The sequence below is a fragment of the Oryctolagus cuniculus genome, chromosome 17 (genome assembly GCF_051225735.1).
Source record: "Oryctolagus cuniculus isolate XC-2025 breed Fujian yellow rabbit chromosome 17, ASM5122573v1, whole genome shotgun sequence".
NCBI classification, from domain to species: domain Eukaryota; kingdom Metazoa; phylum Chordata; class Mammalia; order Lagomorpha; family Leporidae; genus Oryctolagus; species Oryctolagus cuniculus.
In genome coordinates this window covers 34,005,275-34,032,631 of record NC_142883.1, presented here as the reverse complement: position 1 = coordinate 34,032,631, position 27,357 = coordinate 34,005,275, and the positions used below count along the sequence as shown (strand labels likewise).

Sequence of the window (27,357 nt, the reverse complement as noted above, 5' to 3'; positions counted from 1 at the left end):
AATATCTTCAAGGTTCATCTATCTTATAGTGTGTGTCAGAATTTCTCTTTAAGTCTTAATTATAGGGGCCGGTGCTGTGGTGTAGTAGTCTAAGCCTCTGCCTGAGGCACTGGCATCCCATATGGACACCAGTTCGTGTCCCAGCTGCTCCTCTTCTGATCCAGCTCTCTGCTATGGCCTGGGAAATCAATAAAAGATGGTCCAAGTGCTTGTGCCGCTGTGCCTACATGGGAGATCTGGAAGAAGCTCCTGGCTTCTGGCTTCGGATCAGCCCAGCTCTGGCCTTTGAGGCTATTTGGGGAGTGAACCAGCAGATGGAAGACCTTTCTGTCTCTCGCACTCTCTGACTATAACTCTACCTCTCAAATAAAAAATAAATAAAATATTTAAAAACAAAATAAGAATGTACTGCTAACCACAAATCTGAAACTGGCATTTGGGATTTAAGAATTGTTGGTGATTATTACCAGTATAGGTCCTATGTATGACCTTTTCCCCTTATTCAAATAGTTTGCAATCAGATTTTGAGATATCTTAACTTTTGTTTCACATAAAAATATTTATAGATTTTATTTCTTTATATGCATAAAACACACATATAATACTTGTTTACAGAAGAAAATATATAAAAATCGAACTGATAGTCTGTTGGAAAAAAAAGTCTTCAGTAGTAATTTTCCCCTACATCACAAAATCCCCTTCCCCCTGCCCCATTTTTTTCTTCCTATTTTGGACACTTCTGTGTTCTTGGTTATTGTGTGTTAATCTTTAATTACGATTTTTTTTGACAGGCAGAGTTAGACAGTGAGAGAGAGAGAGACAGAGAGAGAGTTGTAAACAGTGAGACAGAGAGAGAGAAAGGTTCACTCCCCTAATGGCCGCTATGGCCAGCGCTGCACCGATCCGAAGCCAGGAGCCAGGTGCTTCCTTCTGGTCTCCCATGCGGGTACAGGGCCCAAGCACTTGGGCCATCCTCCACTGCCTTCTTGGGCCACAGCAGAGAGCTGGACTGGAAGAGGAGCAACTGGGACTAGTACCCTGCACCTCAGCCTATATTAGAACCCCAGGGTGCCAGCACCGCAGGTGGAGGATTAGCCAAGTCAGTCACAGCGCCGGCCTAATTACGATTATTTTTAATATAGCAGTAATTTCTTCCTGTTTTAAAGATATAAAAGTGGCTAATTTATTTTGAAAGAGAAGAGACTACAAGAAGAAATCTTTTATGTAAGAATTGGGAAATAGGGTGGTTCTAGTAATGTTGCAGAGACAATTAAAGAATACATCTGTTCAACTTAGAAACTCAAATTCTAATGTACTGTGAGGAATGAATGGAAAGGGTTGAGAATTGTGATCACGGTATTAGGTGGGCCTGGAATATGTGAATTCTTAGCCATTGTTTGAGACAGGAGGGGTGACATTGGTCACAAAGGTGTTTTCCAGTGATGACAGTCATCTGTCCCACTGTGGGCCTCAAGCGGGGAACTCAGTTCTTCCCTGTTTTTTTCCCTTCAAAATTAGAATTAGCGTTTGTACAACTCATCTCTCAAGTGAAGATGATCATTTGTTTCATGTTTGAAAGGGAGCAGGCTGCACGTAAGCCTGAAGATTTGTACTGACTTGATATATATTGAACAATACATGCTGTGAATTGTCAATTTTAGTTTTTCCAGATTTCATCTTTTCAGATTTGCTCATTCAGGTTACATGGACAACAAGTAGGTGAACTGTGTCAGAAATCACAGTGATACCAATATTGACAAATCTTTGAAGGCAAAAGTTTATGTAGGTTTATCTTTAAGTTTTAGTTCAGTAGCATCTGCCAGTATACTAGGAAAAGGACGCTAAATGAGCTCAGCAAAAGGGGTGTGGAATATGTAGATTAAGTGCAGTGGCTGCCGGTCTTTAGCACTCTAGGTTTATATTTCCCAAGATTTTTGGCATAACCATAAATAGAAATACTGATGTTTTGTTACTGCAGTTTGAATTTTTTTATTGAAAAATGAGGAACGTCGCTAGATTGCATGATAAAAATTACCTTAACTTTGAAGTAGTTTGAATATGAGAGTGAGATGCCAAGCAACCGTTTCAACTCATACTTACCTGGCAGGGGAGATACCATGATCACGAAGGTGGTTTTCCCAGGGCGAGGCTCATCCATTGCACTCCGGATGTGCTGACCCCTGCGATTTCCCCAAATGTGGGAAACTCGACTGCATAATTTGTGGTAGTGGGGGACTGCGTTCGCGCTTTCCCCTGGTTTTTCTTGTTCAAAGGAAGAGTATGGTAGTTTCAGGTTTTTGCGGTTTCTTTGTGGTTTTTTCTGCGTATGTTTGTATGGTTCTATCCAGCTTCTTTGCTTTGGTTTAATCCTAACCCTTGTTAGTATCATGTTTTCAAAAGATGTGAAATGTCTCCCATCCCAGATTCATGCTGTAATGGCTGGCCCAGAGCTTGGGCGATCTCACTTCTGAAACTTTTATCTTGGGTTCGGGGGGCCGAGCACTTCTCCAGCAGTTAGTTGCTAACTGGATCAAAAGTAGAACGGCTGAGGCTGAAGTTCCAGCCGGTTCCCGTAAAGGATACTGATGGCTTTCCCCTATTAACCAAGCGCTGGCCCCTCCATTCCAGATTTTTTTGACAGGCAGAGTGGACAGTGAGAGAAAGAGAGACAGAGAGAAAGGTCTTCCTTTGCCGTTGGTTCACCCTCCAATGGCCGCTGCGGCCAGCGCACCGCGCCTAGCGCACCGCGCCTATCCGAAGGCAGGAGCCAGGTGCTTCTCCTGGTCTCCCATGGGGTGCAGGGCCCAAGCACTTGGGCCATCCTCCACTGCACTCCCGGGCCATAGCAGAGAGCTGGCCTGGAAGAGGGGCAACCGGGACAGACTCCGGCGCCCTGACCAGGACGAGAACCCGGTGTGCCGGCACCGCAAGGCGGAGGATTAGCCTACTGAGCCACAGCGCCGGCCCCCATTCCAGATTTCTAATCGCGTCTGCAAAATGTGCTTTGCCACATAAATGAAGTAAGGTTCATAAATTACCAGAATTAGGTCACCGACATTTTTGCCAATAGCCTCATATTCGTCGTGCAATTATGACGTCACCAAAGGGGCTGAGCTATGTATGTGAGCGCTATGTCTTCTGGTCTTGTCCACACTCTACATACATTGCTTGGGTTTTTGAAAGTATTTCAGTATACAAAATGTTATTTTTTGGCTGTTAAAATTTGGAGAAACCTCTATGTCACAAGTGATGGTCTGGAACTTTGTAAATGCAGTGACCCTATCTGTAGAGTGTATGGAATCTGAGGGTAATATGTCAAGCAGTCCATGACACTCATACTTACCTGGCAGGGGAGATACCATGATCACGAAGGTGGTTTTCCCAGGGCGAGGCTCACACATTGCACTCCGGGTGTGCTGACCCCTGCGATTTCCCCAAATGCGGGAAACTCGACTGCATAATTTGTGGTAGTGGGGGACTGCGTTCGCGCTCTCCCCTGTATTTTCAGTTTAAAAACAGTATGCTAAGAATCATGGGGAGATATCTTGGCAGGATGTATACATCTTCTGGTTTTGTTGGCAGTGGTTGGAAGCTGCTGTTCTTATTATACTTTCAGTTGACTCTAACTCCTTGCACACGGGGTGTGATTATTCTTTTTCTCATGCTGAGCCATTTAGTTTACCATTTCTGGCTTTCCACATGCCTCAATGCTTTCATCTCTCCATCATTCCCTTATATATGGTATAATTTTAGTTTGTTTCCAGTTGAAAGTTTTCTTACTTTTCTGCTTTGGAAAGATGATGGTATGCAAAACTTTATCCTAACCCATTAAAGAAATTAGGGGGGTTGTAGATTATGTGGAGAATTATTAGAAACGGCAAGTAGACATGTAAATGTTAGGAAATGGAATCATTTACTTGTAAAATGATTTTAAAAATTCATTTTCCAAGTAGTCTTGCTATTTCAAAGAAATATATTGGTTTAAGGTATTGATCGTGTTTCCTGTGAACTTTGCTTATGAATGTTTTAAAGGTTTTTTTTTAATTTTTTATGGTGAATGCTTTAGGATTTTTTGCATAAATTGACATGTCATATATTATTTTGGTTTAGGATCTTTAAGATGGAGAGCACACCTTCACGGACACCCTTTCAAAGATTAGGACAGATACAAAATGGGGGAGGGAGGAATGTTATCACCTACAGGTTTAGGAGGTACATACTATGCTTGAAAGTCACATAAGAGGTTCATCACTGGGAGAAAGGATCTGAAAGACAAACATAGATCCAAGTCTTTGTTGTGGTCCAAGGCATTTCTCAAGGAGATTCCCCATGGATCATTCTTTTTGGTGGGTTTAAAGTAAGCAGGCATGAGCTTCAGGAAGTCCTCCTGTGACAGAAGTGACCAGTACAGCTCACCTGTGAAGTCCATGCAGGGTGCTGGCAGTGAAATAGGCTGTATAATGTCTCTGTCTCTGCCTCTCTGTAACTCTGCTTTTCAAATAAATATTTAAAAAAATAAAAGAAAAGAGACATCCCAAAATGAAGGTCTCAAAATTAAAGTTTTGGTCCAACCTTCTGCCATACTGTGTCACTGCGGCTCATTCTTCCCCAAGGCAAGCAATGGAAACTAGAATCCCTCTTCCCCAAAGTGGGTTAGAGAAACCAGAGCCCCTTTTCTGCAAAGCCAGCCATAAAACCCAAAAGTATTGCTCTTAACTTTTCCCCACTTTGCTGTGTAAGGGTTGCCCATAGGGTGCCAGCACTGTGGCCTAGAGGGTTAAGCTGCCTCTGCAATGCTGGCATCCCATCTGGGTGCCAGTTTGAGTCCTGGCTGCTCCACTTCTGGTCCAGCTCCCTTTTAATGAGCCCCTGCACCTGCGTGGGAGACCCAGATGAAGCTCCTGGCTCCTGGCTTCAGCCTGTTGCTGTCATTTCCGGGGGTGGGAGGGAAGAAAAAACGAACCGGCATATGGAAGATATCTATCTCCTTCCCTCCTCCTCCCTCTAATTCTTTCAAATAAATTTTTAAAAAAGTTGGCCATAATGAAATTATGTTTGATTGATTGTCTTAAGACCCCCATTGTATTCCAGGAAGGGTCCTGTCCCCTACCCTGAAGGAAGAGAGGGGAAGAATCTGGACAGGCCTTGCTGTTTCCCCACTCAGTCTATTATTATCATCATATCCTTTTTATCCAATCATATTTCTGTTCAGCTGTCCAAGCTTCACTGAACCTAAGCATATAAATGGATAGTTTACCTTGGGTCTTTAAAGCCTCTCCCATCACATAAAACCATGATCAAATACATTTGTTAAGGCTTTTCTACTGTTATTCTGTCCATTCACAGTTTATCTCAGCAGATTCAAATATTGAGCCTTCAGAGGGAAAGTTTGAACTTCCCTACAAAATGTACATCATCTTTCCTCCCTTGACTATGTATCGTGTCCCCTTACAAAATGTTAATGAGAACTTCTTGTTTCTTTGTTTTTTAATGTCAGAGTTTTAGAGAGAAGGAGAGACAGACTGATCTTCCCTCCACTGTTTCACTCCCCAGATGGCCACAAAGATCAGGGCTGGGCCAGGCTGATACCAGCAGCTTCTTCCAGGTCTCCCACGTGGTTAGCAGGGACCCAACCACTTGGACCATCTATTGCTGCTTTCCCCAGGCCATTAGCAGGGAGCTGGATCGGAAGTGGAACAGCCAGGACACGAACTGACATCCCGTCCGGCATTGCAGCTTTACCCTGTGTGCCACAACGCAGGTCCTAAGAGCTCCTAGTTAAAAAGAATTCAAGGTGTTGGTAGCAGAGTATTAAACCAAGTAAGGAGGGGCCAGCGCTGTGGTGCAGCGGGTTAATGCCCTGGCCTGAAGCACCGGCATTCCATATGGGCGCGGTTTGAGACCCAGCTGCTCTACTCCTAATCCAGCTCTCTGCTATGGCCTGGGAAAGCAGTAGAAGATGGCCCAAGTCCTTGGGACCGGAATTAGCTCCTGGTTCCTGGCTTCAGGTCAGCATAGCTCTGTTGCTGCCAACTGGGGAGTGAACCAGTGGTTGCAAGACCTTGCTCTCTCTGTCTCTCCTCTCTCTGTGTAACTCTTTCAAATAAATAAATAAATCTTTTTTTTTTTTTAAATGAACCAAGTAAGGAGTCCCAAGTGCAGGACCCTGAGCTAGTACACAGTTCACTTGCCCATGGAGCCAGTCAGATCTGACTTTGACTTTCCTGTTTGTCTCCTCAAAAACATTTAGGGTTCTGTAGTTCTCCACTCTTAGGCCCTGGTAAATCTATGATAGCTCTTTGTTTCATTTTTTTTTTTTTTTTTTTTTTTTTTTTTTTTTTTTGACAGGCAGAGTGGACAGTGAGAGAGAGAGAGACAGAGAGAATCTTTGTTTCATTTTTCCTCTAAGTTGGTACTATAGGCAGATTAATTTTTCCATCCCGGGGCCAGTGCTGTGGTATAGCGGGTAAAGCCCCGGCCTGCAGTGCTAGCATCCCTTATGGGCAATGGTTCGAGTCCTGGCTGCTCCACTTCTGATCCAGCTCTCTGGTATTGCCTGGGAAAGCAGTAGAGGATGGCCCAAGTCCTTGGGCCCCTGCATCAGCGTGAGAGACCTGCACCAGCTTGGGAGACCTGGCTCCTGGCTTCGGATCAGCACAGCCCTGGCCATTGCAGCCACCTGGGGAGTGAACCAGTGGATGGAAGATCTCTCTCTCTCTCTCTCTCTCTCTCTGCTTCTCCTTCTTTCTCTGTGTAACTTTGACTTTCAAATAAATAAATAAATCTTTAAAAAAAAAGTATTTTCCATCCCTCTTGCTGACCAGATGTGTAGTATCTAGGTAGAACACATTCCTCTTGGATTACATGTAGTGCCCATTTTTACAGGGCTAAGTCCTGTCCCCCTTTTATTTCATTCCTTAACGTTTACTTGAATTACATGTATATAGACTTCTTGATAAATAGCGCATAGAAACATGCCCTTAACCTCCAACCCAGTTCCCAGGTAACCTTTTATTCCCTTCATACTTTTTTTTTTTTTTTTTTTTTTTTTTTTTTGACAGGCAGAGTGGACAGTGAGAGAGAGAGACAGAAAGGTCTTCCTTTTGCCATTGATTGGTTCACCCTCCAATGGCCGCCGCGGCTGGCACACTGAGGCCGACGCACCACGCTAATCCGATGGCAGGAGCCAGGTACTTCTCCTGGTCTCCCATGGGGTGCAGGGCCCAAGTACTTGGGCCGTCCTCCACTGCACTCCCTGGCCACAGCAGAGAGCTGGCCTGGAAGAGGGGCAACCGGGACAGAATCCAGCGCCCCGACTGGGACTAGAACCTGGTGTGCCGGCGCCGCAAGGTGGAGGATTAGCCTAGTGAGCCATGGCGCCTGCCTTTTGTTGTTCTTTCATAAATAATATTACATTTGTCTTCACACTCCTTAAGACCTGTCTTAAATGTCATCGCTTCAAGGGAGCCTGCCCTAATTTCCTCTGGAGAAGTTCTTTCTCTCTCTCTCTCTCTCTCTCTCTCTTTTTTTTTTTTTTGATTTGACAGACAGTGAGGGAGAGAGACAGAGAGAAAAGTCTTCCTTCTGTTGGTTCACCCCCCAAATGGCCACCGCGGCTGGAGCTGCCGATCCGAAGCCAGGAGCCAGGTGCTTTCTTCTGGTCTCCCATGTGGGTGCAGGTGCCCAAGTACTTGGGCCATCCTCCACTGCCTTCCTAGGCCACAGCAGAGACTGTGGCTGGAAGAGGAGCAACCAGGACTAGAACCCAGCACCCATATGGGATGCCGTAGGCAGAGGATTAACCAAGTGAGCCATGGCGCCAGCCCATCTCTTGTTCTTTTTATAACAGCCAGGGTTAGGAAGGATCCATTGCGTGAGAAACTGTGCTATCCTTGGCAGGGGCTTCTTGCCTCAAAGAATGATTGATCACAGACTGATGCAATGAATAGGAATTCTACTTGAGATAAGAGATAAAGAGGAACACTAGGGCAAGTTTCACATTTCCTGCCTGCCTGCCTGCTTGCCTTTCTTTTTAGGTTTATTTAAAAAGCAAAGTTACAGAGAGGGAGACGGAGGTAGGGAGGGAGAGAGAGAGAAAGAGTCTTCCACTACTAGTTCACTCCCCAGTGGCCACAATGATCAGAGCTGGGCTGACCTGAAGCCAGGGGCCCAGAGCTTCTTCCAGGTCTCCCACAGGGGTACAGGAGGCCAAGAACGTGGGCCATCTTCAGCTTCTTTCCCACGCACTTTAGCAGAGAGCTGAATCAGAAGTGGAGTAGCCGAGACTCAGAAGGGATGCCAACACTGCAGGTGGCCCCGGGTTTCTTATTTTCATTTGCCTTATCTTTTCTACTTCCCTGGGTTCTGGGTTCTTCGGAAAGAGAGATTAATCCTTACACATTTTACCACTCTTAAGGCCCTAACAATAGGAATACAACAAACTCTTGTTGAATGAATGGATGAAATGAACTGTGAACATTTATTTTTTTTTAAAGATTTTTATTTATTTATTTATTTGACAAAAGTACAGAGAGTGAGAGAGAGAGAGAGAGAGAGAGAAAGGTCTTCCTTCCGTTGGTTCACCAACCCAAATGGCTGCTAGGGCTGGCGCTGGGCCGATCCAAAGCCAGGAGCCAGGTGCTTCCTTCTGGTCTCCCATGGGGTGCAGGGCCCAAGCACTTGGGCCATCCTCCACTGCCTTCCCGGGCCACAGCAGAGAGCTGGACTGGAAGAGGAGCAACCGGGACTAGAACCCGGCGCCCATATGAGATGCCGGTGCCACAGGAGGAGGATTAGCCAAGTGAGCCATGGCGCCAGGCCCGACTGTGAGCATTTAAAAAATTTGTTCATCAAGTGGAATAAGGCTGGATATACTATTAAATTTAAAGGTACTCTTTCTGTGCCTGTTGTAAAGATGGAGAGAACAGTTGTACCTACTTCATAGAATGATTATGAAGATTAATGTGTTTACTTTATGTAAAATACTTAGAACAGTGTCTGACATATAAGTGCCATGTATGTGTTCCCAGCTACTACTACCATTATTATTTTTAGTACTATTAAATATAATTACATATAACTTTATTACTATTACATATATTCACACTCAAAAAATAAGCATCTGATTACTACGTTTATGAAAGAAAATGTCAACAATAGTGTGCTAGTAGGCTGCAAGGTGAAAAGAAACAGCAAGAATTATCACACTAGGGCTAGCCTTGTACTGCTGGCAACCCCTTTGGGGTGTGCCAGTTTGAGTCCCTGCTTCTCGATGCTTCCCATAAAGCTCCCTGCTAATACACCTCGGAAGGCAGAGGAGAATGGCCCGGGTACTTGGGTTCCTGCTACATGTGTGATAGACATGGATGGCTTTCCTGGCTCCTAGCTTCAGCCTGGCCTAGACCCAGCTGTTGCAGGCATTTGGGGGAATGAAACAACAGATAGATCTCTCTTTCTATCACTCTGCCTTTCAAGTAAATAAATAAATCTTTACAAAGAAAAAATTATCACATGCCATTATGCTGTTTACAAGCTTCGTCTTTAGGGAAAGAGGAAGGACTGATTGTGAATGCGGAAAGTGAGTCCCAGGGCTGACGTCATCTGTGGAGGCGGGTGATATGTAGATGAAGAATCGCAGTGCAGACTGGGAAAGGGTGCTTCTTCCACACTTGTATGTCTCAGAGTGTAATTTGGGGAACTTTGAACGGCTGCTGATTTTTTCATAGGTTTTAGAGTGCTTTGATTAATTTCACATCATTATATGCAGCTTTTAGCCGAACATTTATGTGGGGACCATACGTAATTAGTGCTGTGTACAGCAGGCTATGACAGACCTCAGGCCTGAGCAACTCATACTTACCTGGCAGGGGAGATACCATGATCACGAAGGTGGTTTTCCCAGGGCGAGGCTCATCCATTGCACTCCGGATGTGCTGACCCCTGCGATTTCCCCAAATGTGGGAAACTCGACTGCATAATTTGTGGTAGTGGGGGACTGCGTTCGCGCTCTCCCCTGATTTCTTTGGTTTAAAAGGAAGTTTCTAAGCTGTTGCCGTGACTCGCTGGACCAATTCTCTGCCTAGCTCTGCCAGCACACCGGGTTCTAGTCCCGGTCAGGGTGCCGAATTCTGTCCCGGTTGCCCCTCTTCCAGTCTAGCACTCTGCTGTGGCCCGGGAGTGCAGTGGAGGATGGCCCAAGTGCTTGGGCCCTGCACCCCATGGGAGACCAGGAGAAGCTCTTGGCTCCTGCGGTGGCCATTGGGGGGTAAACCTATGGCAAAAGGAAGACCTTTCTTTCTGTCTCTCTCTCACTAACTCTGCCTGTAAAAAAAAAAAAAAAAAAAAGGAAGTTTCTAGTCCTGTAAGGGCTAGTCATTGTGAGGGAAGTTATGGCTGTGAGTGAGACTTGTACAGCAGCTGACTGTTTTTGTGAAGGGGTCTTTTTTTAGACATATCGACTATTTTATGTAATTTGGTTGAGAAGTCTATATAGGTATTGTGCTGGTTTGGTGTAGTGCATTGTCTGCTGAGGTCTCATACTTTTTTTTTTGCCTTTTGACTGAGGTGATTTTCCTCAGCATGGGCATCCATCTGGATCATATTGCTATTTTGAGAAAAGAGCAATTAGGTTTCTTGTGCTGGTTCTCTAGGTTGATTTGAATTCTGAAACAGCCAGGGTATGTTATTCTCTTGAACAGTGTTTTTCTCTAAATCCAACCAATTGCATTGTAGTTTTGGGTCACTATTTTGTTAGTCCTTTCTACTTAAGCATTTAACAGGGGCTGTGCCTTGTCTACTGCGTTAAAGTCTCTGGCATTCCATATGGGTGCCAGTTCGAATCCTGGCTGCTACACTTCTGCTCCAGCTCCCTGCTCATGGCCTGCCCAGCCCCAGCCATTGTGTCCATTTGGGGAGTGAACCAGTGGATGGGAGATGCTTCTCTCTGTAACTCTACCTCTCAAATAAAAAAATTAAGATTTATTTATTTATTTGAAAGAGTTACAAAGAGAGAGGAGAGGCAGAGAGAGATAGAAGAGAGGTCTTCCATCCTCTGGTTTACTACCCAGTTGGCTGCAACTGCCAGAGCTGCGCTGATCCAAAGTCAGGAGGCAGGAGCTTATTCCAAGTCTTCCACTCAGGTGCAGGGGCACAAGGACTTGGGCCATCTTCTACTGCTTTCCCAGGCCATAGCAAAGAGCTGGATCGGAAGAAGAGCAACTGGGACTAGAACCGACATCCATATGGGATACCAGCGCTTCAGACCAGGGCTTTAACCCGCTGCGCTACAGCACTTTGGTTCTAATTCCAGCTTCCTGCTGTTACAGAACACTCCCAAGATGGGTTGGAGGAATTGCCACATACTATTGCTTTCTATTTTAGTCCATTCAGTACTAAAGAGAATCACTTACAATCCATTATCTGTTCTGCAAATCCAGTGGACTTTGTCCCAGGTCATTGTATGTTTCTCCAGACCCACTGAATTTCTCTAAAAATCATTCACTGTCTCCCTAAAAATTGTTCTCATTGGCTCTTCTTTCCCTACCTTATGAAAAAGCATTGTAAGCTCCCAATTTGTTTGGGTAGTGGGTAACTGCACTGTAATCACCACTAAACACATAATAGATCTATGTATCTTCTTTTTTTTTTATTTTTTTATTTTTATTTTTTGACAGGCAGAGTGGACAGTGAGAGAGAGAGACAGAAAGAAAGGTCTTCCTTTGCCGTTGGTTCACCCTCCAATGGCCGCTGCGGCCGGCGTGCTGCGGCCGGCACACCGCGCTGATCCGATGGCAGGAGCCAGGAGCCAAGTGCTTTTCCTGGTCTCCCATGGGGTGCAGGGCCCAACCACTTGGGCCATCCTCCACTGCACTCCTGGGCCACAGCAGAGAGCTGGCCTGGAAGAGGGGCAACCGGGACAGAATCCGGCGCCCCGACCGGGACTAGAACCCGGTGTGCCGGCACCGCTAGGCGGAGGATTAGCCTAGTGAGCCGCGGCGTCGTCATTGCATTCCAGGGGAAGTTTTTACTTTCATTCCTGTATTTATTAGTATGCAGAGACATGAGATAACAAAGTATGAGGCTCAAAGAAAGGGCTCAGAAGATTGAAGCTCAAATAGCATTTTGAGCTACAGAAATAGGAGCTTGAGGTTTCCGGGGTGGGTAGGTGGTAATGCATGTCATAGAAGTGTGAGCGACTACTGAACAAAGATTGTCCTATGCAGATAATGTCTCTCAGGTAACAGTCATCTGAAGGTCACCTGCAATACTCTTTGTCAGGGCCAAATGCCAGATCCCCAATCTCTTGTGAAAAGATCTTTCCTAGACAAATAGATAGAAAAGCCTTCGTTGCACCCACTGTTTACTAACATATATAGATGTGAGTTTGCTTTTACAAAAGGACTACTTTTTAGTCTCATTCTTGTGTCTGCAGTACCTCAGAATAGCCACCTGGAAATAAACTCAAGTATATTTTAGGATTTCCTATTCTGATCTCCCTCAATATGCAAGCGTTTGCCATGACTGTACAAAATACATCCCCACATTTTTTTTTTTTTTTTTGACAGGCAGAATGGATAGTGAGAGAGAGAGAGAGAGAAAGGTCTTCCTTTTGCCGTTGGTTCACCCTCCAAAGGCTGCCGTGGCCAGCGCACCGCGCTGATCCAATGACAGGAGCCAGGTGCTTCTCCTGGTCTCCCATGGGGTGCAAGGCCCAAGCACTTGGGCCATCCTCCACTGCACTCCCGGGCCACAGCAGAGAGCTGGCCTGGAAGAGGGGCAACTGGGACAGAATCCGGCGCCCCGACCGGGACTAGAACCCGGTGTACCGGCGCCGTAAGGCGGAGGATTAGCCTAGTGAGCCGCGGCGCCGGCCTCCCCACAGATTTTCAAGACTTCCCTTTGGGAGTAATGCCACTGTCATTGAGTACTGTTTAAATGTGGAGAAGTTTTGAAACACCTGGGTAGAAGAAATTAAAAACATGTGCAAAGAGAAGCAGGTAAAGCTGGCGCCTGCGGTGCCGGCTTCCCATATGGTGCTGGTTTTAGTCCTGGCTGCTCCTCTTGCGATCCAGCTCTCTGCTAAGGCCTGGGAAAGCAGTAGAAGATGGCCCAAGTGCTTGGGGCCCTGCACCCACGTGGGAGACTCAGAAGAAGCTCCTGGCTCCTGCCTTTGGATCAGCACAGCTCCTGCTGTTGCAGCCATCTGGGGAGTGAACCAGCGGATGGAAGACCTCTCTCTCTACCTCTGCCTCTCTGTAATTCTGCCTTCAAATAAGTAAATAAATCAAAGAAAGAAAGAAAGAAAGAAGGAAGGAAGGAAAGAAGGAAGGAAGGAAGGAAGGAAGGAAGGAGAGAGAGAGAGAAAGAAAGAAAGAAAAGAAAGAAAGAAAGAAGGAAGAAAGAGGAAAAGAAAGAAAAAGAGGCAGAGTGATAGTGGTGGGGAGATCTCCATCTGTTGGTTTACTCCCCAAATGGCCATCACTTCACGGTCAGTGCTGGGCCAGCTAGGAATTCCATTCAGGTCTCCCATGTGAGTGGCTGGGGCCATCTTTCACTGCCCTCCCAGGCACATTAGTACAGGCCCCAAATAAATCTTTCTTTAAAAATAGATAAAAAGCCTAACCGGGGCCCAGCATTGTGGTGTAGTGGGTAAAGCTTCTGCCTGGGACACCAGGATCCCCCATGAATGCCGATTCCAGTCTGGCTGCTCCACTTCCAATCCTGCTCCCTGCTAATGGGCTCGAGAAAGCAGTGGAAGATGGCCCAACTACTTGGACCCCTGCACCCATTTGGGAGTTCCAGGTGAAGCTCTTGGCTTCTGTCTGGTCTGCCCTTGCCATTGTGGCCATTTGGGGGAATGAACCAATGGATGCATGCTCTATCACCTTCTCTCTCTCTCTCTGTCTTTCCAATATATAAATATATCTTTATTATAAAAAGTAAAAAGCAACCAATCATTACTCACCTGAAAACTCTTCTGTGTCTCCCTTTTGCCATAAAGTCTGAGTTTTCACTTAACTGCTGAGCCAGCCTAAGCTCTGGATGCACTTGACTCCTAATGTAGTTCTAGCTTGCTCCATTGGCTTTTTCCATTGCAGACATTCATTCACTGCACAATCTCTCCCAAGCTTTGGGCCTGCTGCACTCCAAAACTGAAGCTCTCCCCTCCTTTTTCCTCATACCTTTCAGGTTGACATTCTTTTAATTGACAAAAAATGTTTATGTTTTGTATATAGCATAGTGTTTAGAAATATGAATACATTATGGAATGACTAAATTGAACTAATTAACATATGTGTTACCTGGCATACTTATCACTTGTTTGTGGTGAAAACACTTAAGGCCGGCGCCGCGGCTCACTAGGCTAATCCTCCACCTTGCGGCGCTGGCACACCGGGTTCTAGTCCCAGTCGGGGCGCTGGATTCTGTCCCGGTTGCCCCTCTTCCAGTCTAGCACTCTGCTGTGGCCCGGGAGTGCAGTGGAGGATGGCCCAAGTGCTTGGGCCCTGCACCCGCATGGGAGACCAGGAGAAGCACCTGGCTCCTGACTTCAGCCATTTGGGGGGTGAACCAACGGAAGGAAGACCTTTCTCTCTGTCTCTCTCTCACTGTCTAACTCTGCCTGTCCAAAAAAAAAAAAAAAAAAAAAAAAACTTTATCCCTTTGTCTCTAAGTTCCTTCCCATCCTTCCTTGTTTAGCAGAGTTATTTTTATTTGAAAGGCAGAGAGACAGAGACTGACAGAGATCCATTGTTCATCTTCTCCTCCCAAATACCTGCCAACAGACAGGGCTGGGCCAGGCCAAAACTAGGAGCCTGGATTTCCAGCTGGGAACACAACTCCTGAGCTATCACTACCTCCCAGGGTGCACATCATCAGGAAGCTGGAACTGGGAGTGCAGCTGGGACTCAACGGTGGCTTTGGCCAGGCCCAGTCCTGGTCATTGTGTGCATTTGGGGAGTGAACCAAAAGATGAGAGGTGAGAGAGAGAGAAGGCAAAGAGTTTTTAAAGCCTGGCAAGCAATTAAGTTTTGTCATGCTTCAGGGTTCTTTATTTGTGAAACAGCGATGATTCTAACTCCCACCTGAGTTACAAAGATAAGTAAAGTGGGGCACATAGTAAGCACTCAGTACTGGATGGTGGCTGTTAGTATTGGTTTGTTTTCAGGTTTTCATTGGGTTGCCTGATTCACAAGTTATAATTATGTGTTACAGTTTAGGCTGTTGCTTTGCTACTTTATTTGGTTTAATTATCACAAGTACTTCTCCAAGGTCAGTGATGCGTATTTTCCAAACAGGTTCAGTGGCTAGAACCTTGTCTCGAGTTGTCCAGTGTGAACACTGAGTTGCAGTCCAGATCTTGGGTTCCAGAACCCCTACTCTGCAGTACATACACCCAGCTAGCACGCCCTGTTCCTCGCTTGCAACAGAGCTGGTCAGAGCGTCAGTGTACTGGGAAGGCACGAAGTTGCCTCGGAATAAAATCCTATCCATGCCCGTTTGCTAAAGTTGAGCTCTCAGCTGTCTACCTGAAGGTCTTTGGCTACGCGAAAAGCTGGGGGAGGGCTGCGTTTTTGTCAGAAAAATAGCCCGGTTTCACGTCCCTCAGCGCGGGCAGGAGGAGCAGCTAAACGGGATAAACGGCGCCGTCCGCCGAGAGGAAGCCGCTGTCGTGCGCCCAGCAGGGCTGGGCCTGCGTATGACGTGACGCCGGGAGGTGGAGTATGTAGATTAAAGACTCCGAGCGATTTTGGAAGCGCGTTCCCTGAAGACATAGTCATATCATCTATATCACAAGTACTAAGCTATAGTGTGAAAATCTCTTTTCTTTTGGTTGGTAATTCGCAGGTAAAGCCCCAGAGTCGTTTCAGAAACCACCCGAACTGTACAATGTGTATGCAGCACTGGGCCCGTGCTGGGGGCAGCTGCAACTCATACTTACCTGGCAGGGGAGATACCATGATCACGAAGGTGGTTTTCCCAGGGCGAGGCTCACCCATTGCACTCCGGATGTGCTGACCCCTGCGATTTCCCCAAATGCGGGAAACTCGACTGCATAATTTGTGGTAGTGGGGGACTGCGTTCGCGCTCTCCCCTGGCTAATGGTGTCTTAACAACAGTTCTAAGGCCTCTGAGTGTTTGTGGGTGTGTGTTGTTCATCCATTGTCATTTTGTTTACGCTGCTTTGCTTCAGCTGGTTCATCCCTGAAGTGGCTGCAATAACTGAGGTCAAAAGCCAGTAGCCAGGAACTCTATCAGGATCTCTTGCATGGGTAACAGCTGCAAGGACCTGTATTTGCTGCCTTTCCCCCCCAGGCACATTAGCATGAAACTGGATCTGAAGCTTAGCAGCTCGGACTGGAATGAGGCTCTCCAGTGTGGGATACCAGCATTGCTGCAATAGGCAGCTTAATACACTGTGCTACAAGGCTGGCCCCCTCGTTTTTATAACTGTGAACCCAGACATTAAGATGAGATCTGGAGTTCGGGAAAGTGAAAGATGAATCTGGGAAAAGTAGTTTCTCAAGAATGTTTTTAAAAGATGTATTTATTTGGGACCATTGCTGTGTCGTAGTAGTCTAAGCCTCCACCTGTGGCACCGGCATCATCCCATATGGGCATTGGTTTGAGTCCCGGCTCCTCCTTTTCTGATCCAGCTCTGCTAAAGACTGGGAACGCAGTAGAAGATGGCCCAAATCCTTGGGAACCCTGTTCCCACAAGGGAGACCTGCAAGAAGCTTCTGGCTCCTGACTTCGGATCGGCTCATCTCTGGCTGTTGCGGCCATGTGGGGAGTGAACCAGTGAATGGAAGATCTTGCTCTCTCTCTGCCTCTGCCTCTCTGTAACTCTGCCTTTCAGATAAATAAATCTAGAAAAAGTGGAGCAGTTGAGACTTGAATTATTTATTGCCCATGTGGGATGCTGACATTACAGGTAGTGATTTAACCTGCTGTGTCACAATACTGTCCTATTTTTCAGACAAGTCATCTCTACTCTGCCAAATACTTTCAAGCACATCTCAAGATAACTGAAATAGGTCGGCGTCGTAGCTCACTAGGCTAATCCTCCGCCTGCGATGCCAGCACCCCAGGTTCTAGTCCCGGTTGGAGCGCCGGATTCTGTCCCGGTTGCCCCTCTTCCAGGCCAGCTCTCTGCTGTGGCCCAGGAGTGCAGTGGAGGATGGCCCAAGTGCTTGAGCCCTGCACCCGCATGGGAGACCAGGAGAAGCACCTGGCTCCCGGCTTCAGATTGGCATATCGGCCATTTTAGGGGTGAACCAATGGAAGGAAGACCTTTGTCTCTCTCACTGTCTAACTCTGCCTGTCAAAAAAAAAAAAAAAAAAAAAAACTGAAATAAAGTGAAAAGTAGGAATTTACTCTAAGAAGCCATAATTAGTTACAAAAATATGTCTATATGCTGATGGCAGTTATATGTAATGATAATAGGGAACAACTGCATATTTTATATGAATTAATAATGAGCTAGTGTATAGCATAATGAATGAAAAATGTTATAAAATAGCATATGAAGTATATTCCCTTTAAATATAAAGGAATAAAAAGTTGAATTACAACATATAAGGTCAAAATATTCGTCTTAGTGGCATTTTGGTAGATTTTATTTTATTTTTAAATTTTGTTTAAGGAATACAACGTCATGCATTGAATATATGCAGATTGGGAACATGGTGATTCTTCCCCTCGATTTTATTTTATTTTTAAACCTTTCCTGTCTTTTCCAAATTATCTACAAGAGACACTTGTCACTATTGTAATAATTAAAAATACCCTCCAAAAGTATTTTTAAAAGATGGGGGTAAGCTTTTAAAAAAAATCACGTGTACCAAGAGGAAAATAATTCCATTGATGTTGCTGAGCAACACCCCAAAGTAGTTGAGAGATTGCTGTAGAACCCTCAAACTAGGTCCCCTCGCCTGATGCGCGGAAAGGCAGTCAGTGACATTGGGGTGGTGGATGAAAGTAGGTATTTATTGGACAGTGCAGAGCAAGGAGCCAGGCAGCTACTGTTAATTCCCAGGCTCCTCGTGGAGTTAGGGGTGAAGGTTCTTTTAGACGGAAATCGGGGCTGAGTGGTGGCTGGCCAGCTCGTGTCCAAGTTCCTGGTTGGTCAGTGGTACTCATGACCTTCCTTCCATTGGCCAGTGATGCGGAGCTCTTTAGGGAGCTCCAGCTGGTCTGGGGGTTACAACCTGCAGGTGGCAGCTGCCTTCTGCCCATACCTGGAATTCCGGTGCACAAACCACCCCAGGACAGTACTGGCCATCGAAGTTCTTCTCTATTTAAGAAGCAAGTGACTCTCAGTCTGATGATTAGAACCTTGTAAGGTCAGCTGGATCACTCCCTCAGGTCACAAAATTAGGTTCACAAATCCACACCAAAACCGTTGGGTGTGTCTGAAAAACCAAAAAAAATTTTTTAAATTATTTATTCATTTATTTGTTATATTTATTTGAAAGGGGGAGAGGCAGTAAGCACTCATCTGCCCGTTCACCAAATGCCAGCTATCAGGCTAAAGGCAGTAGCCTTAGGGTCTTCCACGTGGGAGCCAAGTACCCCAGTACTTCAGCCAGAATTAGCAGTCCCGCGGGGTGCAGCCGGATCAGAGGCACAGCGGGCACTGCAATCCAGGCACGCTGTTCGTGGTTGCGGGGGTCCCAAGCGACTCCTAACCGTTGTGCTCAATGCCCACCCCAAACAAGACATTTTACGGTCTCTTTAGCCACTCTCCTCGGTGTCTTTCCTCACTGTCTGAGGAAGAAAGCCTGGAAGTGTGTGACGTCACCACGAAGGCGGGGATATGTCGATAAGAGCGCGGAGGTTGCCGGTTGGTTGTAATTCGATTTTTATAGGGCAGAATTCCGTCGAATGTCCAAAAGAAAATATACACCCTGATTCATTTGTGATGAAAAAGGGTATAGATTCTAAATGAGGACGCAAACAACCCGGATTACAATTGACCGTTACTAAACAGTATGTTGATGAAGGGAGTATGGTAGCAGACAAAGCTAGCAACTCATACTTACCTGGCAGGGGAGATACCATGATCACGAAGGTGGTTTTCCCAGGGCGAGGCTCATCCATTGCACTCCGGATGTGCTGACCCCTGCGATTTCCCCAAATGTGGGAAACTCGACTGCATAATTTGTGGTAGTGGGGGACTGCGTTCGCGCTTTCCCCTGGTGTTGGTGTTTGAATGGTAGATTTAAGTGTCCTTTAGTCTTACAAAGGTGGTTTGACAAGATATTTGTTGTTCGTTGTTGGTTTCCTGTGTGGATACAACTTGGTCCTTAGTGAATATCCTATGGGGCTGCTATTTTTTGCTTTAGGCTATTTTCTGCTGTTTTCTTAGAGTTGGCTCAGAAAGGGAGCAGCGGGGACTGGCATCCGTTTGGCCAGTGCTATATAGGCTGCGGTTTTAACCTGTTGCGGCATAATGAACAGGAATTGTTTTTCATAGTTTTGGGAGCTGAAAAGTCCAAGGTGGGGGGTGGGGATAAGGGCCTTTTCTCTCTCTCTCTCTCTCTCTCTCTCTCTCTCTCTCTCTCTCTCTCTCTTTTTTTTACCTTTTATTTAACAAATTTCCAAAGTACAGCTTTTGGATTACAGTGGCTTCCCCCAACCATAACTTCCCTCCCATCCATCCCCCCCCCCTTTTTTAAGATTTATTTTTATTTATTTGAGAGTTAGGAGAGGCAGAGAGAGGTCTTCCATCTGTTGGTTCACTCCCCAATTTGCCGCATCGCCCAGAGCTGTGCAGATCCAAAGCCAGCAGCCAGGAGCTTCTTCCAGGTCTCCCACGTGGGTGCATGGGCCCAAGGACTTGGGCCATCTTCTACTGCTATCCCAGGCCATAGCAGAGAGCTGGATAGGAATTGGAGCAGCCGGGACTTGAACCGGTGCTCGTATGGGATGCTGGCACTTCAGGCCAGGGCATTAACCCACTGCACCACAGCGCCAACCCCGAGGGCCTTTTTTCTGCATCACTGCAGGAAGAGAGGCAACAGGAGTGGGAGGTGGGAGAAGTACAGGGACAGTGGGAGGTGCAAATGGGCCCTGAACTGATCCATTTATAGGGAACCTATTCCTATGAATGAATTAAAAAAAAAAAAAAACCAACCAACCAAACAAACAAAAACCTTGTTCCCTCAACAATAACAGCATTCATTCCATTCATGAGGAGGGGGTAAACATAACCTAAGTAGCTCTTAAAGGTCCCAACTTCCAGTAGCTTCACATTGGCGATCAAGTTTCCAATACATGAACTTTGGGGGACACATTCAAATCATAGCAGTAGGTACAACACTTGATTTTGTATGAATGATGGTCAAGTATAGTTTTAAAATGTACAAAGTAAAATATCTGCGCATGGTTATTGTGTACAGTAATAGCTAGCAATTACAGAGAACTCCTGGTGTGCCAGGCACTATTCTAAGGACACTACACATATTAGCTCACTTGAAATTCTCAACAACCATCTGGTTATTTTAAGCTGCATTTTACAGATGAAGACATGGAAGTGTATCAATGTTGGATAATTTCTCTAAGGTAACAGAACCAGAACTTCAGAGTCTGAAGTATGAACTTAACCACTACTTAATACTGCCCCCTCTCTCTCTCCATATATATATATACACACACTTTGTATTTATATACTTTGCATTTATATATATATATATATATGTACTTTGTATATGTATATATATACTTGAGCCATCATCTGCTGCCTCCCAGGGTACCTATTAGCAGGAAGTGGAATAGCCAGGACTCAAACCAGGTATGTGATATGGGATACTGGCATCCCAAACAGCAACTCAATTGCTGTGCCACGTATCTACCCCCTAATCTTAAATATATAATGACTGCATATTTGTGTTCTAACATTTCAAAGTTAATAGTTTCCAAAATTTAAAAAATAATAAAATTTAAATAATTAGATACAATGGGAGAAAGCAGATAAACAAAAATAAAAATTATCTTAATGACACAATGTTATATTTTTCTTTTTTTTAGATTTATCCATTTATTTGAAAGGCAGTTACAGGCCGGCGCTGCGGCTCACTAGGCTAATCCTCCGCTGGGGCGCTGGCACACCGGGTTCTAGTCCCGGTCGGGGCGCCGGATTCTGTCCTGGTTGCCCCTCTTCCAGGCCAGCTCTCTGCTGTGGCCAGGGAGTGCAGTGGAGGATGGCCCAAGTGCTTGGGCCCTGCACCCCACGGGAGACCAGGAGAAGTACCTGGCTCCTGCCATTGGATCAGCGCGGTGCGCCGGCCCCAGCACGCCAGCCGCAGCAGCCATTGGAGGGTGAACCAACAGCAAAAGGAAGACCTTTCTCTCTGTCTCTCTCTCTCACTGTCCACTCTGCCTGTCAAAAAATAAAAAGTAAAATAAAAAAAAAAAGGGCAGTTACAGAGAGGCAGAGACAGAGAGAGAGCTAGAGAGAAAAATGCTGATGAATAGTCAGTTCTTTAGTTTCATCAACCTCATAGAATTTCATTAATTTTTGCATAATCTCCTTCATTACAGTTGGCCCTTTGTATCCATGAGTCCCACATCCATGAATTAAACCAACCAAAGATCATAAATATCCTCAAGAAATAAATAGCATCTGCACAAAATGTGTACAGACTTTTTTCTTGTCATTTTTCCCTGAAAAATACAACTATTTATATAGCATGTATATATTAGATATTATAAATAGTCCAGAGTTAATTTAAAGTATAGGAGAGAATGAATGTGGGCTATATGCAAACACTCCACCATTTTTATAAAAAGGACTTGAGCATTGGAGGATTACTGGGGTTAGGGGGAGGAATCCTGGACCCAGTTCTCCACTGATACCCAGAGACAACTGTATTTATCAAAGTGGGCAAGTTTCTACATGTGAAAGAATCTAAGTTTCTTCATTGCATTTCTAGCTCAGTTAGAATAAGCATGTTGGCCGGCGCCGCGGCTCACTAGGCTAATCCTCCGCCTAGCGGCGCCGGCACACCGGGTTCTAGTCCCGGTTGGGGCGCCGGATTCTGTCCCGGTTGCCCCTCTTCCAGGCCAGCCCTCTGCTGTGGCCCGGGAGTGCAGTGGAGGATGGCCCAGGTGCTTGGGCCCTGCACCCCATGGGAGACCAGGAAAAGCACCTGGCTCCTGGCTCCTGCCATCGGATCAGCGCGGTGCGCCGGCCGCAGCGCGCCGGCCGCGGCGGCCATTGGAGGGTGAACCAACGGCAAAAGGAAGACCTTTCTCTCTGTCTCTCTCTCTCACTGTACACTCTGCCTGTCAAAAAAAAAAAAAAAAAAAAAAAAAAATCAAAAAAAAAAAAAAAAGAATAAGCATGTTGTTCTCTTTTGAAACAGGATGTCACGGACTGTTCATCTTCCAGTACCCTGTCCTGTTCAGCTTGGTACCTTAAGAAATGACTCCTTAGAAGCTCAGCTTCATGAGTATGTTAAACAGGGGAATTATGTGAAAGTTAAGAAAATTCTTAAGAAAGGTAAGTACTGTGCTGAGATGACAGAAGCAACCTGACCCACATTTCTGAATAGTGTTTGGAGGAAAATCAGGGACATCATAAAACTGTGAGTGAGTTTTTTGGGAAAAAAATCTAAACAGTAAATTTAGACATGAAATGTTCTCTGCTACTGCAGTCATACTGCTCATTAGAAGTCTTAAAGCCTTGTTAGGAGGCTGGTTTTCTTCCTTCCTTCCTTCCTTTTTTTTGAAAGGCAGAGTAGACAGTGAGAGAGAGAGACAGAGAGACAGGTCTTCCTTTGCCGTTGGTTCACCCTCCAATGGCCGCCGCGGCAGGCCTCCACGCTGATCTGATGGCAGGAGCCAGGTACTTCTGGTCTCCCATGGGGTGCAGGGCCCAAGCACTTGGGCCATCCTCCACTGCACTCCCGGGCCACAGCAGAGGGCTGGCCTGGAAGAGGGGCAACCGGGACAGAATCCAGCGCCCCGACCGGGACTAGAACCCGGTGTGCCGGCGCCGCAAGGCGGAGGATTAGCCTAGTGAGCCACGGCGCCGGCCCTTTTTTTTTTTTTTTTTTTTTAAAGATTTATTTACTTGAAAGGCAGAGAAGGAGGGAGAGACAAAGCGATCGATCTTCCATCTGCTCATTCACTCCCCAAATGGCCACAACGGCTGGGGCTGGGCCAGGTCAAAGCCTGGAGCCAGGAGCTTCATCCGGGTCTCCCACGTGGGTTCAAGGACCCAAGCACTAGGACTATCTTCCGCTGCTTTCACAGATGCATTAGCAGGGAGCTGGCTTGGAAGTAGAGCAGCCGGGACTTGAACCAGTGCCCACATGGGATGCTGGCGTTGCAGGTAGCAGCTTTACCGGCTACACCATACTGCCGACCCTGGCTGTTTTTATTTTTGATTTGTGCTGGAAAACCATAGGTCTTGCCACTACCAGGCTCCTATGATCTCTCACAGGCCACCTACCTTTGCTTTTAGCTGATTTCCCTTTCTCCTTCTGTTCCGCTCCATCTGGTGAGATTTATGAGACCTGTGGTTGACTGAGATTTTAAGTTTTTTATTTTTCTTAAAGACTATTTGAAAGGCAGAGTTACAAAGAGGCAGAGAGGGAGAAGGCTTCCATCCGCCTTCCGCCATCTGCCAATCCAAAGCCAAGAGCCAGGAACCTTTTCCAGGTATCCCATGTAGGTGCAAGGCCCAAGGACTTGGGCCATTTTCCACTGTCTTCCCAGGCCATAGCAGAGAGCTAGGTCAGAAGAGGAACAGCTGGGACTTGAACTGGCACCCATATGGAATGCTGGTACTACAGGCAACAGCTTTACCTGCTAGGCTGCAGTGCTGGGCCCAAGACAAGGCTCTTGGATGAAAGTGACTGGAAGGTGCTTTCTAACTTCAAAATAGAAGGAACTGCTCTGACAACAGATATGTCCCAGATTTGTCCAGATTGCCCCAACACTGTCCATTTCTCTGAAGGGAATTTAAATAGAGCATTTGACGTTTTCCAGGGAGGGCTGTCTGTAGAGATGGTTAGATGAGATGACTGATATGCTGGCATGACACAATCAGAAATGTGGTTGATTGAGAACACTGTTCTGCAAATGTCCACATAGCACTGTGCTCCCTGGCAAGAAGGAAGATGTGGGATGGGAGCCATTTATACAGCAGGTAGTCAGTGACTAAAAAGAATCACACATCATATATGAAATTTTTGAGGAATTCTTTGAGAAACTAACTTTTTCCAGAAGTAAATGGGTAGGCTTCCTAAGCGTTTTAGAAGACAGGAAGGGGGCCAGCATTGTGGCATAGCGGGTAAAGCCTCTACTTGAAAGCCGGCATCCCAATTGGAATCCCAGTTGACCCAGCTACCTGCTAATGGCCTGGAAAAGCAGCAGAGGATGGCCCAAGTCCTGAGGCCCTGCACCCACCTGGGAGACTCGGATGAAGTTCCTGGCTTCCTTGTAACCATTTGAGGAATGAACCAGCAGATGGAAGGTCTCTCTCTGCAACTCTTTGTTTTTTTGTTAAAGATTTATTTGATTTTATTTTTAATTAGACAGAGTTATAGACAGTGAGAGACAGAGAAAGGTCTTCCTTCCATTGATTCACTCCCCTAATGGCTGCCACAGTTGGTGCTGTGCCGATCTGAAGCCAGGAGCCAGGTGCTTCCTCCTGGTCTCCCATGTGGGTGCAGGGACCCAAGCACTTGGGCCATCCTCCACTGCCTTCCCGGGCCACAGCAGAGAGCTGGACTGGAAGAGGAGCAACCGGGACTAGTACCTGACGCCCTAACCGGGCCCAAGTCCTTGGGCCCCTGCACCCGCATGGGAGACCTGGAAGAAGCTCCTGGCTCCTGGCTTTGGATTGGCGCAGCTCCGGCCGTTGCGGCCATCTGGGGAGTGAACCAACAGATGGAAGACTTCTCTCTCTCTCTCCCTCTCCTCTCTCTGTGTAACTCTGACTTTCAAATAAAATAAATAAATCTTTTTAAAATAATCTTTTTAAAAAAGATTTATTTATTTGAAATGCAGAGTTAAAGAGAGGAAGAGCCAGAATCTTCCATTTGCTGGTTCACTCCCCAAATGCCTCTATGCCTGGCCTGAACAAGGATAAAGTCAGGAGTCTGGAACTCCTTGTCAGTCTCGCACATGGATTGCAGGGGTCCATAGCAGGGAGCTGAATTAGAAGCGGAGCAGGTGGGACTCCAACTGGCATTACAGGCGGCAGTTTAACCCACTGCACCAGAACGCTGGCCCCGGGGGACCATTGGGTTTACAGAAAGAACACCTACTAATTTAGTGCCAGACAGTCTTGGTTGCCAGATGTCCTTCCTTCAGATGCCATAGCAAGCATCTGCAAGAAAGGGGAACTCATCAATCCTGATCCTTCAACTGCTTACCAAGGAGGACTTCAATAGACGACCATTTATGATTGCTACGACTGTGGTTGTGTGACGTTAGGAATGCGCACCCCTTGCCCTCTTCCTCCTTCTCTCTTCCAAGGCAAAGGAAACTGGGTCTCCCCACGCAGCCAGCGGTCCAGTCATCTCTTCACGATGGTTGGGCAGAACCTCCTGGATCTGCCGCGGGCGGGACCGGGGCGGTGGGTGGGGCGACAGAGGCGGCGTGTGAGTGGCTGCTGCGGAGCCGTATGTTAATAATGCACTGGGCTGCTTTGCCACGTTCCTCAACTACTTAAAAGTAAAAACTGTGTTTTGAACAGTATCAAGTGAGCAGATATAAAAAAAAAAACTGAAAAAGCAAACGGTCTAACCTGCCCCCCAAAATGAAAAGAAAACAAAAGCACAAGAGAACTCACCGTCACTCTGAAGTGTGTGGCGTGCGCAGGCCCGGCGGAGGCGGCGGGGTGTGGGTCAAGACTATACTTTCAGGGATCATTTCTATAGTTCGCTACTAGAGAAGTTTCTCTGAACGTGTAGAGCACCGGAAACCACGAGGAGGAGGCGCAGCGTCGTCCCCTGAGCGTGAAGCCGGCTCTTGGTGCCGCCTCGCTGCGGCCGCCATTTGCCATTGATGATCGTTCTCGTCTCCCTCCGGGGAGCGAGAGGGGGAGGACGCAGTCTGAGTGGTTCCCGTCTTTAATGCTGGTTTTTGATAGCAGGTTTATTATTTTCTAAGTATGGGGGTAGAGCAGGTGTCTTTGCTGAAAAAGCGATTGGGAGCTATTTTAATTCTTCATAGGCTTTTTTTGCTTTGTTTTTAGGGAAACCTAGGCTTTTTAGTACGTCCCGGAGTGCTCTAGGTTCGTGGGTAGTCCCATATTTCCCAGCGCTTCGTTGTTGGGTTACTGGTGGTTACTCCTTCATGCAGGGTGGGCAGTGAGAGACTGAGAGAAAGGTCTTCCTTTGCGGTAGGTTCACTCCCCAATGGCCACTGCAGCCGGCGCACCGCGCCGATCGGATGGCAGGAACCAGGTATTTCTGGTCTCCCATGCGGGTGCGGGGCCCAAGTACCTGGGCCATCTTCCACTGCATTCCCTGGCCACAGCAGAGAGCTGGCTTGGAAGAGGGGCAACCGCGGCAGGCGGAGGATTAGCTTAGTGAGCCGTGGCGCCGGCCAACCCTTCACTTCTGTGGTGTGTTCTTATAGCACCACTTTGTCCACATTCTGAACGAGTTAGTAGCTGAAACCATAGTCTTAATGATGGTGGTATTTAAACTGGATATTGACGCATTGTTTTATTTTATTTTGAGATTTAAAAGTATTAGAATCAAGGATCTCCAGCCAGAGCGGCATGGAGGGGGCTTCCAAGAGAGGAAAACCCAAAGGGGACTGGTGGCAGTCGGCTTGAAGTACAATTTCGCAGGAGAAAAAAAATTGCTGATTAGATTGGCATTCAGTTACCTGGTGGGGACAAAAACCAAAAGACTCATTGACAATTCTCCATCCTTTGACAACGTTATTTTAAATGGAAACCATGAAGTACAATTCACTCTTGGTGCAGGACAGTTCTGTGGGTTTTGACAAATGTATGCCTGTACCCGTCATCATACACAATGGTTCACAGCCCTGAAAAATCCCTGTTGTTCATTCTATTGATTGCTACTGTGAAAACCTGGCCACTGCTTGTCTTTTACTGTCTCTATTATAGTTTTGCTTTTCCAGACTATCAAATGGTTAGACTCTTACGGTGTGTAGGCTTTTAAGGTTGGCTTCTTTCACTTAAGAATGTGCATTTTAGTTTCCTCCATGATATTTTGTGGCTTGATAACTCGTTTTTTAAAAATTTGCTAAACAATATTCCTTTGTATGAGTGTATCACAATTTATTTAACTATTCTATTGAAAAACATGTTAATTGCTTCCAAGTGTTGGCAGTTAGGAATACAGTAGCTATAAATATGCACA

At 46.3% G+C, this 27,357-nt stretch overlaps 1 protein-coding gene and 6 non-coding genes across 13 annotated transcripts in view; all 7 read left to right on the top strand.

Moving 5' to 3' along the window:
* Window positions 1-27,357, top strand: part of TEX14 (testis expressed 14, intercellular bridge forming factor) — a 140,088-nt gene that overhangs the window by 4,515 nt on the left and 108,216 nt on the right. For all 7 annotated transcript variants that reach the window (XM_089317254.1, XM_051824767.3, XM_070060968.2 and 4 more), the window contains exon 2: window positions 22,369-22,505. In XM_089317254.1, coding sequence (XP_089173380.1) covers window positions 22,370-22,505 — 136 coding nt within the window. In that variant the 5' untranslated portion in view covers window position 22,369. The remainder of the gene's footprint in view (window positions 1-22,368; window positions 22,506-27,357) is intronic.
* LOC127484515 (U1 spliceosomal RNA) lies at window positions 2,093-2,256 on the top strand. Its single transcript, XR_007911576.1, has one exon. It is a non-coding gene; the product is annotated as a U1 spliceosomal RNA (small nuclear RNA).
* Window positions 3,336-3,499, top strand: LOC127484552 (U1 spliceosomal RNA). Its single transcript, XR_007911615.1, has one exon. It is a non-coding gene; the product is annotated as a U1 spliceosomal RNA (small nuclear RNA).
* LOC127484537 (U1 spliceosomal RNA) lies at window positions 9,852-10,015 on the top strand. The gene has a single exon (XR_007911598.1). It is a non-coding gene; the product is annotated as a U1 spliceosomal RNA (small nuclear RNA).
* Window positions 15,933-16,096, top strand: LOC127484548 (U1 spliceosomal RNA). Its single transcript, XR_007911610.1, has one exon. It is a non-coding gene; the product is annotated as a U1 spliceosomal RNA (small nuclear RNA).
* LOC127484526 (U1 spliceosomal RNA) lies at window positions 19,037-19,200 on the top strand. The gene has a single exon (XR_007911587.1). It is a non-coding gene; the product is annotated as a U1 spliceosomal RNA (small nuclear RNA).
* On the top strand, window positions 25,866-26,080 carry LOC127484575 (small nucleolar RNA U3). The gene has a single exon (XR_007911629.1). It is a non-coding gene; the product is annotated as a small nucleolar RNA U3 (small nucleolar RNA).